Raw genomic sequence first — 19,198 nt, 5'->3', positions numbered from 1 at the left:
TCTCTCTCTCTCTCTCTCTCTCTCTCTCTCTCTCTCTCTCTCTCTCTCTCTCCATATATACATACATATATTTACTTGTCCTTTAGTTCCAAATCTATTAAAGTTTTAGCACTGCAGACAACTTCAGACAGGCATATTTTCCACCTTGCAGTGATTATTCAGAAAGCAAACAGACTTACTATCACTGCATAGTATAGACAGATCTCTGTTTGTGGAAGCCATCTTTACCAGCGACACTGCCCAAATTCAGGTTTTCCTGTTAGACTGCTATAGTAGTGTATCAATAAGTCTGTCACCTCCAGTCTTCCTCCCCAAGTCCTTCCTTTAGGCTGCTACTAAGGGTAAGCTAACCCCAGCTGGATGCCTTATGGCCATCTATGTTGATGATTTTTTTAAACTTGAGATCTCCTGGTTTGTAACTCCACTAAAAGTGTAGGCAGAAATTTGAGAGTGTATTTATGTTTCCTAGAAATGTTAGTTTCAGAGTTTTCACTGTATTCTAAAACAGGTCCAGGACTCTCCCCGCTAACCCTGAAAAGGTAATGATCCACAGAGATGGGCAATGAGCAGTTATTGAAAGACCAAAGTTGTACAATATTTCATAATGATTCTTTTGGCACGGCTGGCAGGATGAGTTTGAGGAATGATGGGAGACAGGAGTAATTCAGAAATGGAGTATTGATCTCTCAGGCAAGAATGATGAAAACAAAGAATGCAAAGAAGGATAGCCATAATGTTTTGAAGAAAAAATTGATGGAATTTCATGGTGGATTAGATGTAGGAGGTAACATTTAGCAAATATTTATGAAGGACCCACGGTGTGTCCGTTAAAATTGAGAGCAAATGAGACATGGTCCCTGTCTTCATGGAATTTCCTATTTACCAGGGGAAACATATATTTGTCAATAATTACTCAAGCCTAGCACTGGAGATTTTGGCAAGTGCCACGAAAAGACGGCGTAGGGAACTTGGAGTGTACATAACTTTGGATTTGGTGAGCGAGCCTCATAAAGTTATACCACTAGCTGTTAATTACACCACATTTCTAGGGAGTGGACATCTGTTGGTTCTTTCGATTTGGCTGTGCAAAAAATAATTTCCTCTAGAGACCAAGGCTTTCAAAATGAAAAAAAAAATGCTTGGCTAATCAAGGGAATATGCTTTTGGATGGCTGGTACCAAGATTTATGATTAGAAAAACAAATGTATTCGATTATGTTGAGCTTGAAACTTGTCCTTTGATTAAATGAAAACCTTGGCAAATACATTTTTATTGTGCTCTGTTTTTACTTGGTCCAAGAGAGCTCACTGTCTGGACCCAATATGAATGCCTTCAGACATCTCTGTTAGTTATACTGAAAATGTAATATCAGCGGGACATCCATTTGGAAATATTTAGTCGTCAACTGATGTAATGAAAATGGAACTTAATCTAGTCAGTTGCGTTTCCAGTTTCCATAGGTGCAGTGGTGTTGTGTTTGTTATCTGATCTCTCAAACTCTGTCATCATTATCCCTGACATGACTTGTTTCTTAGCCACTTGTGTGCCTCAAAGTTGCAATGTGTTAAGTCACTGATACAAATATCTCTCCATTTCTCGCTTAAGCTTCTGCCCTTAGTTCTTTTTAGAGGATCTGTAAAGGTATCTGTAAGGCTGAAAAACATCTATTCTCTTAATACATAGCTTGGTAAACTAGTGAACTTCTTACCTGAGTCTTATGAGAAAGTGCCCTGGATGAAAAGCTATAAAGGTTTGGTGACAATTCAGTGAGAAAGGGATAAGGATTTTGCAAAGAGGGAAATGTTATTGAAATATGGCTGAAGAATTAGTTAGATCTTCACTTAGAATAAAGGGATAAGGGTGTGGCTTGGGTTTCTGAAGCCTCTTATTAGGAAGGCAGGATCTGAAGACATTTAGAACATGAAAATGACAGTAGTTAATATGGCCCCATAAAAATAAGGAGAAACCAAAGGGCCTCTGAGGCTGGGTGACAGAAAGAAAAGATTACCCTACACATGACATAAGTACTTTCTACCAAAGAAATGTGAAGCAAAAGGAGCCAGGTATGTGACAGGTGCAGTCAGGTAAGGCCCGGTAGAGGAAGAGATGAACCTGAGATCCCCAAAGGCTCATCCACGGGAACTGATCACAGATTGGGTCCTGACCCACCCTTGTGACTTGGTCTGAGTCCAGACATGGACACCTCCCACTCTGTTCCTTTCCACTGCAGATTATGAGGCCAAATTAGTCTGCATTCTGAGGACACAGTTACCTGTCTGGAGGCAGTTGTACCAAATTAGCTTGGCCTAGGAGGTACGTAAGACAACACGAGCACATCTCAAGGTACTCCATGGCTTTGCAGCCTGTGAGAAGATCTCATCTGCCTTTTAGCTTGATCTGGATGATGTTCTTCATGACATCCCACTTTGGGAGTCTTCACAGAGCAGGTCTGGGCCAGAGTGATAACTGACGATGCCACATATATGAATTCCCAAGTTGGATAAAAAAGTTGCTTTCTGGAGAGGAAATATGGCCTGTGTACTTTCTCCCTCCTGTTTTTGGATACCTTCTGGTTTTGTACTCTCTGTCTACAGTGCAATTTTAGTATTCTAGGGCCATTTCAAAGATAAAACGAAGATGAAAGTTATTTTGCTGACAGCACACATCTCTATTAGATCTGGGGAAAAAAGGCTCTTCTATTACATCTTTTACCAATACTTAAAAAAAATTCCCATATTCTATTTTGTATTGGTGTAGTCGTTAATTAATTAATTTGATATCAGTATTTATTGAGACCCTATTCTAAAAAAAAAGAGAGACCGTATCCTGGATGTGGTACTGTGCTACTTTGCTCTAAACACTTGGGGTTCCATAGATGAATAACGCACAAGGAATTTAGCAGACAGCAACCAAGACAGGAATGTACAATTGAAGGCATAAGGTAGTAAGTTGCAGGAGAGAAGAAAAGCCTGCCATTCACTTCAAAATAGGGATAAATTGTTTAAAGTGTGTGGGGATTATGAGTGGCTGGTGAGAAAGGATTTCATGCAAAAGGAGACCTTAAATTTCAGTAATCGCCTCACAAAGCCATTAAGGTGGCTACTGTTTAAAAAACAAACAAACAAACAAAAAAACAGGTAATACATGTTGGGAAGGATGCAGAGAAACCAGAGCCCTTGCAAATGGGGAAGTAAAATGGTGTAGCCACTATGGAAAACAATATGGCAGTTCCTCCAAAAATTAAAAATATAATTGCCCTTATGGTACAGTCATTTTACTTCAAGCCATTTTCAAAAGAATTGAAAGCTGGGTCTCACAGACATATTCGAACATCCATGTTCATAGTAGTATTATTCACAATAGCCAAAGATGTAAGCAACCTAAGTCCATTGATAGATAAACGAATAAACAAAATGTGGTCTGTACATACAATGGAGTATCATTCAGCCTTAAAATGAAAGGGAATTCTGACATATACAACATGGATGAACTCTGAAGACATTATGCAAAGTGAAATAAATCACAAGAAGACAAACACTGTATAATTCCACTTACATGAGGGACCTAGAATAGTGAAATACATAGAAATAGAAAGTACAATGGTGGTTGCCAGGGACTTTGGGCAGGAAGAGATGAGGAAAAAGAGGAGTTGGTTTTTAATGGGTATAGAGACTCAGTTTTGTGAGATGGAAAAGCACTAGAGATTGGTTGCACACCAATGTGAATATTCTTAATGTTACTGAACTGTACACTGAAAAGTGGTTACGATGATAAGTTTTGTTATGTTTATCTTAACCATAATTTTAAAAAATGTAGTATTTTATTGTATAGGGATGAGTGGAGGATACCCGATACCTTGAAACTTTTGCCAATGCATATACTATTCATTCATTCATTCATTCATTCATTCATTCATTCAACAACCATGTCCTGAATACCTACTATGTTCTGGGCACTGAGCTGGTTACATGCTTGCTAATCACCCCACCCCCATCCCCAAAGGCACTAAGCTTTTATAGTTAAGTATTCACAGCTGCTTCCTACTGACTTGAATCGTGCATAAGGTATTAGTAAACAAACAGTAAAAAGATATGAGGTGGATTGGGGTGAGGGGTGGGGAGTTTCATCACAGTGTAGTGAGGAAATGGAAAGGCATGGGAAACAGAATATGAGCTAGATGTGGAAAAGGCGAGCCAGCGCTCTCTAAGGATATTAAAAAATAAAGAATTTCTATTCGAGGCTGCCAACCTAAGAGCTAAGTAATTTGGAATGGAAGCAAATGGCAAAGTCAGATGCACTCACCCCAAGGAGCCAGTATTTTGTGAGTATTATGGCCCGTGTAGCTTGAGTGCCACTGCCACAAAAATGTGGACAATATTAATGAGTGAGAAAGGCAGAGAAGGGTTATAAAACGTGAGCTAGAAAGAAAGACAGGGCTTACGAGGTGAAGTCAGTGAGGCCTGGTTCCTAGGGTGGGGACTGGAAGCAGGAAGCATGACTTTCCCTAACCAAGAGACCCTGGAATTCACTATTTCTTCCTAGGTTTTCTTTTTTTAATCTCATAAGAACCGTCATGCCATCTATCCTTCCAACATCTTTCTACTTCTCTTGCTCCCTCTCTCTTTTTTTTTCCTCCCTATACACCCTGGAACACTCTGTTTATTTAAATATATAGTGAGTGCCAGCTATATCCCAGGCACTGTGCTGGGCTCTGGTCATGTACCTCCGGTCCTCTTACCGCATCTTTACTCAGTGGTGCATTGCAAATCCTGGATTGATATACTTGCTGTTCTTGTACCTGGTTAGATGAGAGAGGCAAACTTAGTTTCATCTACTACTTTCTTTACCTTTTTCTCCCGTTCTTCGAGGTGTATTTGTTGAGGTTGTTCCTTCTTCCGATGTTTTTAATCCCGACTGCTCTACATTCCCTTCTGGGTACCCTCAGCCATTCCCTCTCTACTGGCCCATTCCCTTCAGTCTAATGAGACCTCCTTAAGTCTCTTGAGTCCTAAAAATCCTTATTGGTCTTTATATTCTTCAGTGACCACCTTAACCCTTTCTCTTCCAATTCTCACCCAAGCTTTCAAAGGAATGGCCTCCACTCATTTTCATTTTCTCACATTCCATGCACTTTCCCACCAGCTGGGTTTTTGGCTCATACCCACACTCTCTACTGAAACGCCTTGCTAAGTGTCCTTTTTGTCAAAACCAACTTTCTTTAATCAGTCCTTGCTTTATTGGACTTCTGTGCCCCGTTTGGCACTGTTAGTCATTTTCTCCATCTTAAGCTTTCTACTTCCTTAAAACTTTTTACTTCCCTATTTCCTTGGCTATCTCAGAACTTTCTGGCTATTAATTCTCAATTTTCTTTCTGGGATGTGCTTCCTTCGTGAAATCTTTGAAGACTGGCGTAATCATCTGTGTTCTCCTGCCCTTTCACTCTACATGTCCTTACAGAGGGGTATTTAGAATTGAATAGTATCCTCAATTATAGTTGAGTTATAAAAACTGATATCCAGGGTTTCCTGGTAACAATGATATACAAAACTGAGTTATCTCTCTATGTGTTCTATGTTGTTCTTTAGTTCATCTGAGTTTCAAATGCCCCAGCTGTTTTGTGCTTTGTCTCTATTTCCTGAAGACCCTTAGTGTGGTCCAGACTTGGAGTGAACTTTGGTTTCTAATGATTCTGAGTTAATTGGGAATTCCTGAAAGAAATGAATACGTCTGTTATAAACCAGCTAATTTCATTTTGTCATTGTCTAGATAATATATTCTGGCGTCGCCAGTCCATTTTCTGAGCAAGTTTGCAATAAACAATTTCCCCTCAAGGTTAATATAATAGGCAAACACCTTTTGCTGTGACAGACGGTAAAAGGTAATGAAAGATTAGCTTACATTATGATTCATTATTTCAAAATGTCAGAATAGAGTGGATCTGATGCATCTTCCAAGCCTCTTGTTCTTTAGAGGAGAGTGCATGTTTTGCTTTTCTAATGTCAATGGATTCACTGTTTTGTGTTTCTCTCCCTCCCTCCCTCTCTCTCTCTCTCTCTCTCTCTCTCTCTCTCTCTCTCTCTCTCTCTCNTCTCTCTCTCTCTCTCTCCCCAGGCCAAATGCAGATAATCGACGCCAGGGTGGCAGAGAGAGATTGTCCAGTGCCAGTGAAAAGGGGAACATGGCCGTGGACTCTGCCAAGGAGACTCGCTACTGCGCAGTGTGCAATGACTATGCCTCAGGCTACCATTATGGCGTCTGGTCCTGTGAGGGCTGTAAGGCCTTCTTCAAGAGAAGTATTCAAGGTAATAGTGTGTTGAAAATGACAGATTCTATTTTTGATCCTGAGAGGGGAAGCGACAGAGGAAGGAAGGCACATATGATCAAGCTACTTGTATAAAACACCGAACCCCAGTAGGTCCACTAGTATCGTCGGTAGAAACATGGAGAAGAGATAGGAACTCAGGAGAAGGAGTTGGCAGATGCCAGGGCAGTTGTGGCTGGGGAATTACACTTCCTCCATTTGGCAAGATCCAAACCATCTTGAGCACCTTGACAGGAAGAGGGTTTTAACAACTGGGTCTCAGAGATGTTGTCTGTGCCCCGACTGAGAGATAGCAAGTGGATATTTATGTGTTGCTGGCAATGAAGCTTACATGATACAGTGCGATAATAATTGTCTATACATAATTGCCTCTCCACCTTAGCTTTTCCAGATGAGTATTCTGTCCTGATCTTTCCTCCAGACCAATTCTACTTGAACTTGTTCTTCTCTTGCTCTTCTTTGCATCATGTTGTCTCGATGGATGACATGACCTTTTGCTAAAATGAGAAGACCCAGTAACTGGCAACTTGTAATAGGGTCAAGTACCTATTTGTACTGTACCAAACAGTTATTAAGTATCCACCTTAACATTTCATCTGCCCCATCTGCCTTGATCCTTTTCTTGTGTATAGTTTTCCAAGTATAGCTTCTTTGATATGTTGCCAGCTGCATTTTATTTCTGTTCCAGGAGTGCTTACATTGTTGCATTATAGAAGATGCCTTGGGGGAAACATCAATCACTTTTACCACCTAAAATATCTTTGCTAAGGATCCTTTGTTTAGCAGGAACTGAGACAGGTCTGAGCAGTTTAGGCTAATTGAATCACTTTTTGTCTTCATAGTGGAGCATTTCTTACTGTTCTTCCTTGATCTTTTCAGCTTAAGCAAAGTTTAGTATATAAGTATTACAAATATTTCTGATGGAGTTTTTGTAGAAATACAGGCTTAAGTAACTTGTAACCAGAATCTACTAAATTAATAGATACTGACTGAAGAAGTGATTCTCATGGACTTTCTGCTGCCCTGATATGGAATGAAAGTTGGGGGATGACACACGCTATTTATTTTTCCTTCCATTGCCAGTGAGATGGATGTTTTAAAAGGTTGTTTTTATCTAATAGAGTAATATTAAATATTAGATAACTTGAGGTCAACCTGGTCCATTTTGAAAGCATTTTTTTGGACAATTATTATTTTTAACATCTTTTAGAAATCTATTGTAAGACTTGGACATTTTTGTTGGATTTTAATAAAAATGATGTTCTCTGATCTGAAAGTAAATTTTTGTTTATATATAAACAAAAATTTGTTTTGTTTATATATAAACAAAAGTTTGTTTATATATAAACAAATATATGTAAATGTATATACATATACTTATTTATATTTATATATATATAAATACACATGTATATAAAATACACATGTGTGTATAGCAACATACATTATTTAATTTTACTAGCTGATACTATCTTAATTTAGGAAAATGATATTTATATTTTGGTTTAGGTTAGTATAAGCCCTTAAAGGTCTTTTGATGGTCATGTTTATTTGTAGTTTAACTATTTATTTGATTTTATATAATCTAAAATACCATTGTTTTCTCTAAGCATTTAATCTGGTAGTGAGAAATCATTTGACAGAGGTAGAGTTAGTAGATAGGTTCACCTAAAAACTTGGGCAAGTCATTTATCTGACACTGAGTTCCCACTTCAGGATAAATGACCCTGAAGTGCAGCAGTCAGCAAGGTTTACCTGCCAAGGACCTGATAGTAAGTGTTTTAGTCTTCGCAAGTCTTTGTTGGTAGGTACTCAACTCGAGCAATGTGGGCTGCAAAAAGTCATCAGCAATATGTGAATAAGTGGTGTGTGACAATAAAACTTTATATACAAAAACAGGCAACTGACCAGAACTGGCCAGTGGGCCATAATATGCTCACCCTTGATTTAGTGTATGGAAAGGGAATACATGGTTTCAAAATCTAATGTTTTGATTATTTGATTATTCATGTTTATTGAGAACTTACTCTGGATCTGTGCTAGATGTTCTGAGTGAAGTCAAAATATGTGTAAGATACAATCTATAATCCCACAAAATTTAGAATTTATTCTGGAAATTTACAGGAGGTGGCAAAGGTACTTGTTCTTATGATATACTTAGAGAGTAATTCAGTATAAAGTGCTACTGTAAGATAAAGATAAGGAAAAGAATAGGTGACTATAAGAAAAGAAAATATTGTCAGTTATATATGGAAAATTACTGAGAGTAAAGGTAGAAATAACCCTCCTCCTAGTAATAATAGCATATGAAAATAATATTAAATTATTTTCATCATATTTATGCATCATTTAGGAGGGTACTATATAACTTCACATCAAACTTAGTATTTTCTCTAAGAATTAAGGCATCAGAACAGAAAGCACAGAAAAAAATTTATAAAAAATTAATGAAGGAAATGTGAATTTGTAAAAATAAATATGTTCTTGGTATGACATTAACTCAATTTCAAATATTTAAAAAAATTTCTGCTTACTCTTTCATAGGTAAAAAAAAATATATATATATATATATATATATATATATATATATATATATATATATATGATCTCCATCTTGTATATACAGAGCAAACAGTAGGATTTCACTGTACTATAAATTGTACTATATAAAATTGCACTATATAAATTGCATAGAAATGAATTTCTACCTGGCTTCAGAAACTTTTTATTTATCATGGTATGAAGTCACTTAAATGAGATGACTATTAAGTCCAAAATTCTAGAAGAAGCCTAGAAACAAAGCAGAGCTATTAATTTTAAGAGATAGGGAGGGACCGTCACATGATTATATTCACTAATTCAATTATTTGTTCATTGATTGCCTCTACTAGGCAAAGCACTATGCAAGCCCTTAGAGATACAATTATAGGAAAGACATGGTCCTTACCCTCATAGAGCTTATACAGTAGTGAAGAAAGATGGACAAATAAACTGTCAATTAAGTGTGACAAGTGCCAAGATGAGGGTGAGTGCAGGGTCTTATAGGAGCCCAAACTTCACTCAGTCACGGTGGCGTGGAGTCAGGGCCTGAGAAGTTTTCTTGATTTAAAATTAGGTTGGGAAGGTGAGCCACGTGAGAAAAACAAAGGCAGAGGGAACGTGCATTCAGTCGTAAGAATGAGCCCACGAGCCAAGTCCAGTTTGGGGCACTATGCGAATAAAAATTAACAAAAAATCATTTGCCATTAGATTAAAAATAAAAGATATTCCTAGGCTGTGTTTATTCTCAGACTATATATGAAACAAAGTAATTTATTTCCTTTCTACTTTAATGGTGTTTCCATGTATTTGATTTACTTGTGTATATAAAAGGGAAATACCAGAGCAAGTTTAATGGTTTCCAGTCCCATTTTCCCATCACAGCCTTGATAACTTGCATCTAAAAAGTTTTACTGAACTTCTTTGGCTCCTTATAAATCACACTGCCTTTCAAGCCTATTTAAGGACAGTGAAGGGTCTGACATGCAGGTAGAAAGATCTGAAGATGCTGTAACTCTCCCTGTTTTTCTTGTTACTTAAGAAAAGAGCTAGAAATGAGTATCCATCAGATTACTCTAGTGCTCTAAGTGGTTTAGTTGAAGAGGTAAAGTGTTTGACTTGAAAGCATACAAATTTTCATCCACTACTTGGTATACAAACTTGATTGCTCAAGAAATTGAGTAATGGCCTCCAGTCGAACACACCTTATTTTCTTTTAAAGCAATGTCAAGGATGCTACTTAAGGCAGGGGGTGAAATTGGATATTCTGTGAATTTATTAATCATTGCAGTTGGAGTAGCCGTGTTTCTTAAGATGTGCTGTGGGCAGAGACTCTTGGATGAGTTATATAAGCAGATTTGGTTATAGGTTCAGCAGCCAGGTACTACCTTTGAGTATTATTCCAAGAAAAAAGGATTCCATTGAGCTCACTGCTTCTCTTACATATTATTTCAAATGGTCATGAGGCACAGTGGAGGCTCAGACATTATCCATATACCCCTAGCTATGCTGCCACTTCACATTCTCTCTCTAAGGCCATGTATGTAGAAGACATGTTTCAGGGTAGGGTCTGGTTACAGTTTAACATAGTGGGGACCGTAAGTCCAACAAGGATAACTGACAGCCTGATCAACCAGCCCTTAGAAAGCATCAGGGTGAGGCAGTCCAGCACCCTGGATAGCTCCTTCAACAGCTGCAGAGGGTAAGCAGAGACTTATTTTCTGAAGAACCTTAGGCTTCTTTAGCTGGCACCATCCGCTTTGTAGAGCTCTATTAACAGAGAATTTAGCTCTTTTGTGCTGAGGGACTCATCCTTGATCACCCCCAAATAATTAGTTTTTACGTTTACTTTCCTGTTTTTAGCCGCCTTTCTGGCTTGATAGGTTCACCCATGCGAGGAAAAGGCAAGAGGATGGGGAGGAACGGAGGTTGCACTCTTGTTATGTAACTATTTTATCTCCGGAGTCCTTTCAGAGATATGGCTCAAAGTTGAGCTCCTGGCAATATAAACACACAAAAATACTAAATCTTTGGTTTCCATATTCCACGCTTTCCCCTCTACAGCCCAGTCTCCATGCAGTGGCAGGAGAGATCTTTTGGCTGTATTCATCAGGTCATATAGTCTTGCACTTAAAACTCTCACTGCACTGAAAGTCCAGATTCCTTCCTATGGCTTAAGACACTCTCCATGTTCTCAGTCTGCTTACTTCTTCCACCAGTCACGAATCCGACTGCAGCAGCCTTCTTTCTCTTCCCCCAACATAAGAGCCTTCCTCAGGACCTTAGCACATGTGGTTTCTCCTTTCCCTTTGCTTGAAACACCCAGATCTTTACTTTGCTGGCTTCTTGTCATTCAGATCTCTGCCCAAGGTCACTTTCTCAGAGACGTCTTCCCTAATCACTCTACCAAAAGTAACCCTATAAACCTTTGCCCCTACGTTCTCTATATTGTATCACCCTGACCACCTCTTCATATTCCTGCCCAACCTTGGATGTAAGCGGAGTGAGAGCTGAGTTAAGGTCTGGGTCTGCTTTGTTGGTTGTAATAGCTCCAGTGCCTCTAGTCATGTGGGGCACATCTCTGTTAATTAGAATATGGCGAGAGGTCCAAAGAATAGAAAACCTGCTCAAGGACCTCAGAGAAGGGAGGAATTTCACTGGGCAAGGCTAGCATGAGAAGTGTTAATGCAAGTGGTACACTTGCTATAGGCCTGGAAAGAAATGGAGGATTTTCATAGGCAATAAGAAGTTTGGAAAAGAATTCTAGAAATGTGAGAGAGTGTAAACCACAATATGCTCAGTGGAAATTGAGTAAATCAGTCATGAAAGAACAGATAGCTGATTTTGCTCTGTCTGCTTCTTTATTTCCCCTCTTCAGCTTTTAAAAGTGGGCATTCCCCAGTGTCTGCAATCTCTGATCCTTTCATTTTCTCATTTCTTTCTCTTCCCAGTTTCCTAAATAATCTCATACATATCTGTCTATGGGTTCAATTGTGTCCTCCCCAAAAATATGTTGAAGTCCTAACCCCCAGCACCTCAGAATGTGACCTATTTGGAAATAGGGTCATTGCAGATGTGATTAGTGAAGCGGCGGTCACACTGGAGTAGGGTGGGCTCTTAATCCAATATGACTGGTGTCCTTATGAGAAGAGGACACAGACAGGGAGGAGAATGCCGTGATGATGGAGAAACTGGAGTGATGCATCCACAAGTCAAGGATCACCAACATTGCTGGCAAATGTCAGAGGCTAGACGGAGGCAAGGAAGAGAGTACAGACTATAGAGGGATCGCGGCCCATTGACACCTCGACTGCAGACTTTTAGCCTCCAGGACTGTGAGACAATACTTTATGTTGTCTTAAGTTACTCATTGTGGTACTTTCTTTGTTAGGGAAGCCCTAAGGAACAATATTTTAGACCTAAAGTATTATAGCTGCGTAATTGTCTCCCAGATCTAGCTCCAGCCCCAACCTTTTTTTTTTTCTAAGTGGCTCCTGTGTGTCTCCATCTGACACAAGTTACTTCTCCTCCTGAAGGCTGTTTATACCATTTCCCTCTCCATCCCCTCAAGACATCCACACTAAACACCTTGGAGTTAGCGATCTTCCTCTTCTCACTTCGCATCCCTGCTGTTTCCCATTAGAACTATTGTGCAGGTCTATCGAGTCTCTCTCTTAAATGCCTATTCATCCCATTGCTTAGTGTTAGCCCCATTCACTTTCACCAGATTCATTCAGTAATTTAATTTTTCCTGTTGTCATCTCCTGCATTTAAGCCGTTGGCTTCATTTGTTTTTCCTTCTCCCACACCATTCTGCACACTGTCAGTCTATTAACTTTCTTAAGGCAAATCACAGATCATGTCAACACTTGGTACAGAACCCTTCAGTGACTTCCCTGACCCCCGGAATAACCCTTAGACAAGCCTTGCTCTAGCCTGTCTTTCCAGTTGTTTTAGTCACTGTTTCTTGTTTGGAAGCAGACGCTGCAGACTGAACTACTCGCTGTTACTCAAATGCAACCCTTCCATTGCTTTGCTGGGAATTCCTTTCCCGATGTCCCTGTACCATTTCTTCTGATCCTAGTCAAAAGTGACTGTCATCAAACCTTCTCTGGCGTTAATGTGGAAGTTCTATCTTTCCTGCGGTCCTCTGTACTATTACACTTTGTTCCCGTGGCCTAGCAGTGCAGGTGTTTGTAGATAGATACCTGTGGCTTTCTCTAACTGACTGTGAGCGTCTCAAAGGCAAGGCCGAAATCAAGGCTTCATATTATAGGAGTCACTCAATGAGTAAATAAATGGATGAAAGGCAGGGTAGGATCAGTTTGCTTTAGGCAACACAAAACTGTTACATTTTTTTCAATCATGGGAGAGACAGGACAAAACAGCCTTTAAGGCTATCCTGCCAGGGGCATATGGGAAAGAGCAAAGGAGGGGGAGAATAGAAGCATAAAGACTAATTTGGCTGATATTTAAATATCTCAGACAAACGAAATATATGGACATTTTTGTATTTGTGAAATGCGGAAAAAAAAGAATAAAATGAAGGATATTATGAGGAAAGAATCTACATGGTTTTAAGATGATTCAGTACAGGATATCTAGAAAAGAAAGGATTTATAGAAGTTCAAAAACAGGGAGAATGATGCTATCATCACCTGAACTGGAAAAATCAGGAGGAAGGCCAGTGAGAGGGGGCACGGGTGAGAGCGATTCCAGATGTGCTGAGTTTGAGATGACAGTTGGGTATCAAGGTAGAATCATCCTGCAAATTATCCGGCAGCTACAGAAACACAATCAGCACTCTGCTGACGGCTGGGGGAGGGGAGTGTGGAATCAATTTCCTCAATTAGTTTTAAAGAAATTGGTGGAAAAAAATGGTTTAAAATACTTCCTGGAGGTTGTCCATTATTAGTAATGGAGGAGTAGCTCCAAAATCTTCCCCTGGACTCTTGTGATAATACTTATAAGAATTCCCTGGATCTTACCAAAACCTGAGAAGAAATGCTCTGCTTATTCAAAGTGTATGTTTAAGATCCTTCTAAACAGGACAGTCACAAATTAGCCCAACAGAGCCAAACACTAGTCTCTTGGAACTTACATGTATTCTGACCACTGCACTGTACATCTGAAGCTGCCGTTGAATAATATTATATGTCAACCATAATTTAATACATATATAGTCATGAGGTGTGGAGTATAATGTGGGAATGGAGTCAATGGAACTGTAATAGATATGTATGATATCAGAGCATGAGGGGAGGGGGGTTGTCACTTTGTGAGGGGTGAAAAGGATAACTGTTGAATTGTTTTGTATACCTGAAACATAATAATAATAATAATAATAATAATAATAATAATAATAATAATAAAGAGAACTTGTTGGCACTAACACATTAAACTGTAGAAATAGTAAATTGTAAGAGCAAATATAAGGATTTTTATGATTTTCAAAAAAAAGCAAGCTTTTTTTTTCCCCCTCAAATTATTCATACTGCGGAAGTCCACAGACATCTTCTCTGACCCAGAGCTTGCCTAATTATTCTACTTCTATTTTTACTCTCCATCTTGTGGAAACATGCATGTCGTGTAACAGAAATAAGACGAGGCCGAAAGACAGAAAAGCTTTACTGTGTACACCTGTGATCTACCATGTAATTTTCACAAGAAAGCATTTACAATGAAAATTTTAATTTATTTTTAATATCTTATTTATTTATTTATTTTTGTTATATATTAATTTCAGGTGTACAAAACAACATAATGATGAGACATTTATACCCCTCACAAAGTGATAACTCACCCCCCAGTCTACCTCCCCTCTGACATCGTATGTAGCTGTTACAATACCGTTGACTATATTCCCCATGCTGTACTTTACACCCGTGACTACACACACACACACACACACACACACACACACACACACACACGGTGCCAAAAATGTATACACATTTTAAGAAAGGAAAAAACTATTAAAATTATAATACTCAACATATACCAATAACAGAAGATGAATACAAGTCACGTTTGACTTTCTGCAATTGCAAGAGGTGCTCAAAGTGGTTACCATCCATCAGTGTCCAGACACTTCTGATTACGGAGAAATACTGATTGAGCAACATTGACCAAAATGTCCACTTACGTACATTTTTGTGGCACCCCTGGTATATATGCACACGTATATTTAATTATAGTCGAAATTCAATATTATTCTTCTTCAGCTTCTGATGTACAGCACAGTGGTCAGGCATCCACACAATCTATAAAGTGATCCCCCCGTAAGTCCAGTGCCCATCTGGCACCCTACATGATCTTTACAACATTATTGACTATATTCCCCATACTGCACTTCACATCCCAGTGAGTATTTTGTGACTACCAATTTGCACTTTCCAATCCCTTCCCCTTCTCCCCCATCCCCCAAACTCCCCTCCCATCTAGCAACCATCAGTTTTTTCACTGTATCTCTGAGTCTATTTATAGTGAAACTTTTTAAAAGAAAGGTAAATTTGGTAAATGTGCTAGATGTTTGGCTCCTCGTTCTCATCAAAGAAAACACAATGCACCACCTTGAAATTCAAGACCCAAAAACCTCCTTCTGTGTAAGAATGCCATCCCCAGTACCAATGTTAGGTGCTTATTACTCTTTAATGCTCCAGTACTAAACTTAGATGTGTGTGTAGACATGCATGCTTACATTTGAAGAAGGGCTCTGCAAAATAAAATCATAGTCTTTCCACCTGTGAAATGACATGGTTTTTTTTTTTTTTCCTTTAGCCAAATAATCTTTATCTTGGAGATAATTAAGACAAAATTCATCTAACAAATAAAATCAGTATATAACCCTTATTTCTTGGCAGCGCTTATGGACACAGCTGAAGCTTTCAGTGGTCTTTAAAAACCATGGCAACAAATGCCTTTGAAGGGTAAGCAAAGGTTCCAAATGTTTTTAATCACTAGTGTTTTTTTAAGCTACCACTTCAAGCATTCTTCTTCATTTTTTGTTCATTTGATTGAAATTAAATTTCCAATTTCCCTACAAAGTGCTACTGTCCCCGCCATGTCATTGACTACTTCCATTAAAGTGGCAGAATTTGAGCCCATATATAGAGCTTAAGTTTATTAACAACTCCATTAGAAAGCCCCATTTATGAATGGTAATAATTTCGTACAAAAATTAGAGATAGCCTTTAATGGGCACATTTTCAAAGGGCACCATCTAGTCCTCAAAATTATGTGGGGACTCTGTTTTTACAAAACCTGCCAATGGTGGCCCATGGCCTAATCTTGCTGAAATGTCTCTCTCCTCCCTAGAAAGATGCTGTCAATACCTTTAAAATGCTACATCTCTTTAAGGAGAATGGCCTGTTTCTCTGATATTCATTCAGAGAAAAGGGTGCTTTGAGATGTAGGCTGCTCACTTCTGAACTATATATGATGCTTTACTATTTCACCACTATGTATATAGGCTACACCACATGGTAGACTGCTTGCCTAGCTTTTTAACTGAAAAAAACTGAAAAATAACATGCAAGAAAATCTATTTCATAAATCTATTGTCAACTTTGTAAAACTTGGTTTTTTTTTTTGCTATGTTCATTCTCCACTCACATGTGAGTTATAAAGCAGATCTGATATTTTTAAAGGGAAGAGATGCATTATTTGAGAAAGAAAGAATACTGTGGAGAAAGTATTTCTGTTATTGTCTCCTCATTTTCATCTTCCTTTAGCTGAAATAAAAAGACATTTTAGGGGCGGCCAAGTGGCGCATTAGTTAAGAGTTGGCTTGGGATGCCAGCTCTGAGCAGCAGGCCCTGGTTCGGATCCCACATGAGGGCCAGTGACGCTGCGCCCTCTACAGCTAAGATGGTGAACAACAGCTCGACCTGGAGCTGGGCTGCTGTAAGTCACCGGTGACGGCATAGGCTACAGTCCCTGCTGCAGTGGGCTGCCATGAGCTACCATGAGTGGCTGGCAGCCAGCATGTGCTGCCAAAAGCTGTCGTGAGCGGCTGTCCTGTCGTCCTGTGTCCGGCCACCGATCTGCCTCACCCGGGAAGAGCGCAATGGTAATACCAACGTGGGCCAGTGAAGCGACGTCCTCCACAACTAGACTGAAGAACAAAACGACAGCAACTTGTCTGTTCCCCTTCCCCCAATTCCCCAATAAAATCTTTAAAAAACAACAACAGACATTTTATCTTTTCAGTTACTATAAAGGAACAACAAAGAAACCATCTTAATTATTAAATTGTATTTTTTCTCTGCAATAGGTACCATTCTCTATTTTCTTTGAGAAAGGATATATGAATTTTAAATTTTATCCAAATTATTATCATCTTTATCTGGTTTATTTGGCAGTTTCAGAATCATGGATTAGGAAGCAGGGAGTGAATGAGTAGAAAAACTCTGAAATCATCACCTGGGGCTGGGTGGCTAGATTACATTTATAATGATGAGGGTTTTTTTTTTGCAATCGAAATCTAAGCACAATGATTTAAAAGACTGGCTGTACCACTTGAGTGTAACTCATTAAGCGATGTGCATAATATTTTCCTTATACACCAGAGAAGATAAATTACAGTTCTTAAGATAATCAGACTTCGTAATTATTTTGCTCCTTTGACACTTCAGAGTGACTAATAAAGGAATTCATTTGAAAGATATAAAAAAGTGCCTTTGCCACTACTCTTAAACAGTTCATGGTGGTATAGTATAGTCACCGTGGAGATGGTTTTCCTCTGTATTTTATTTTATTTTTTTCTGATTGCTAGCATGCTCATCCCCCTGAGTACACCTTCCTGTTCCCCACTTCCTGCCTGCAGACCAATCTCATCCTTGCCGTCCTCTCTATCACATTGTACCTGGTCCCTTGCACTGACCTCCGTTGTTCTCAAGCCAATTTGCTCCATGTCCTCATCAACCCCTCATGGATTTGTTTGTCCTCATGCCATTCTCTCCCCATCTTACCATCCAACGGGACTTCTAAGGAGTGTCTTTTTTTTTTTTTGACAACCCAACTATTGATCTATTAGGGCAGAAAATCAGAAGCATTACATCAAATAATTTCCCTATTTATTTTTTCCTCTACTTATCTCAAGTTCTTTCTTCCTTCCTTTCTTTCTTTCTTTCTTTCTTTCTTTCTTTCTTTCTATTAGTTTCAGGGGTACAAAACAATATAATAGTTATACATTTCACCCCGTACAGAATGATAACCGCCTCCCTTAATCTGTTGCCCCTCTGCATCATATATATCTATTACAATTCCATTGACTGTATTCCCTATGCTGTACTCCATATCCCATGACTATATATATACATATATACATATATATATATATTAATTATAGTTGACATACAGCATTATTCCGCTTCAGCTTGAGGTGTACAGTGCAGTGGTCAGGCATCTACCTCTCTTTCACCAGACTCAATTCTTGTTTTCCTGTTTGCACTGTCCTTAACACATGTGTACACATTTACAGATCTCCCTGTACAAGTTCCCTACAGCCTCTCAAAGAGGGCTATCTCTTTGAGCTCAGGAACTTAAAACAGGTTTTTTTTTTGTTTTTTTTTCATGCAACAGATATTGATTGAATGTCATTTTATTGTAACACTGGCAGAAATGCAAATCCCAAAATCCAATTAAAGATTTGGCTTATACACCAATGGAAAGGTTGCGACAATACCTATTAAAACCATAGGAGAGTTAAACTCATCTAATGGGACAAAGGGGTATTTCAGAAGGTAATGTTATGAGTTGAGAAGAGGGAACAGGTATAGTGCTCAGGGGTAAACTTGAAGACGTTATGGAGGAGATGGTGTTTAAATTGATATCTGTCCCGAGGACCAGGCGGAGAGTTCCTCTTCGTAAGCATCCCGTGATTTGTTTTTAGTAGTTGCTGCTTACTTCTGTATGTTCAATACTGTAGAACATCATCTAGCATCTTAGCAGAGTGTGGTTTTCTTTATTACTCATGATATATTTTTAAAAACATATTCATGTGTATATTTGTGACGCTATCAGTAGCAGTAAGTCTATTATTTATCCAGAAGTTAATACTCTGTTTGTTTGTAGGATGTGAGTGATATTCTAGTTGAATTTATTTTTGAAGTTGGGGATTGATGTTAAAAAAAATCTAAGCATCTTTCTCTGTAGTAATATATTAGTAATTAGCTATTATGGAGGTAAATGTATTTGATATTCCATATGGAAGAAACTAGTTGATCCCGAGCTAAGATATATCTAGGTAGGCTCAGCTTAGACGTCATAATTTTTATGTTTACAATTTTCTTGATTTTTTTTCCTGGTTTTAATTTTATGAGACATTTATGAAAG

At 38.6% G+C, this 19,198-nt stretch overlaps 1 protein-coding gene across 2 annotated transcripts in view; it reads left to right on the top strand.

Annotated features, from left to right (window-relative positions):
• Positions 1-19,198, top strand: part of ESR1 (estrogen receptor 1) — a 245,146-nt gene that overhangs the window by 28,178 nt on the left and 197,770 nt on the right. For both annotated transcript variants that reach the window (XM_019638905.1, XM_019638906.1), the window contains exon 2: positions 6,112-6,302. In XM_019638905.1, coding sequence (XP_019494450.1) covers positions 6,112-6,302 — 191 coding nt within the window. The remainder of the gene's footprint in view (positions 1-6,111; positions 6,303-19,198) is intronic.

Source organism: Hipposideros armiger, unplaced genomic scaffold (genome assembly GCF_001890085.2).
Source record: "Hipposideros armiger isolate ML-2016 unplaced genomic scaffold, ASM189008v1 scaffold_41, whole genome shotgun sequence".
Lineage (NCBI taxonomy): Eukaryota > Metazoa > Chordata > Mammalia > Chiroptera > Hipposideridae > Hipposideros > Hipposideros armiger.
The sequence above is the reverse complement of the archived record's forward strand: the minus strand, read 5'-3'. Positions and strand labels throughout refer to the sequence as shown.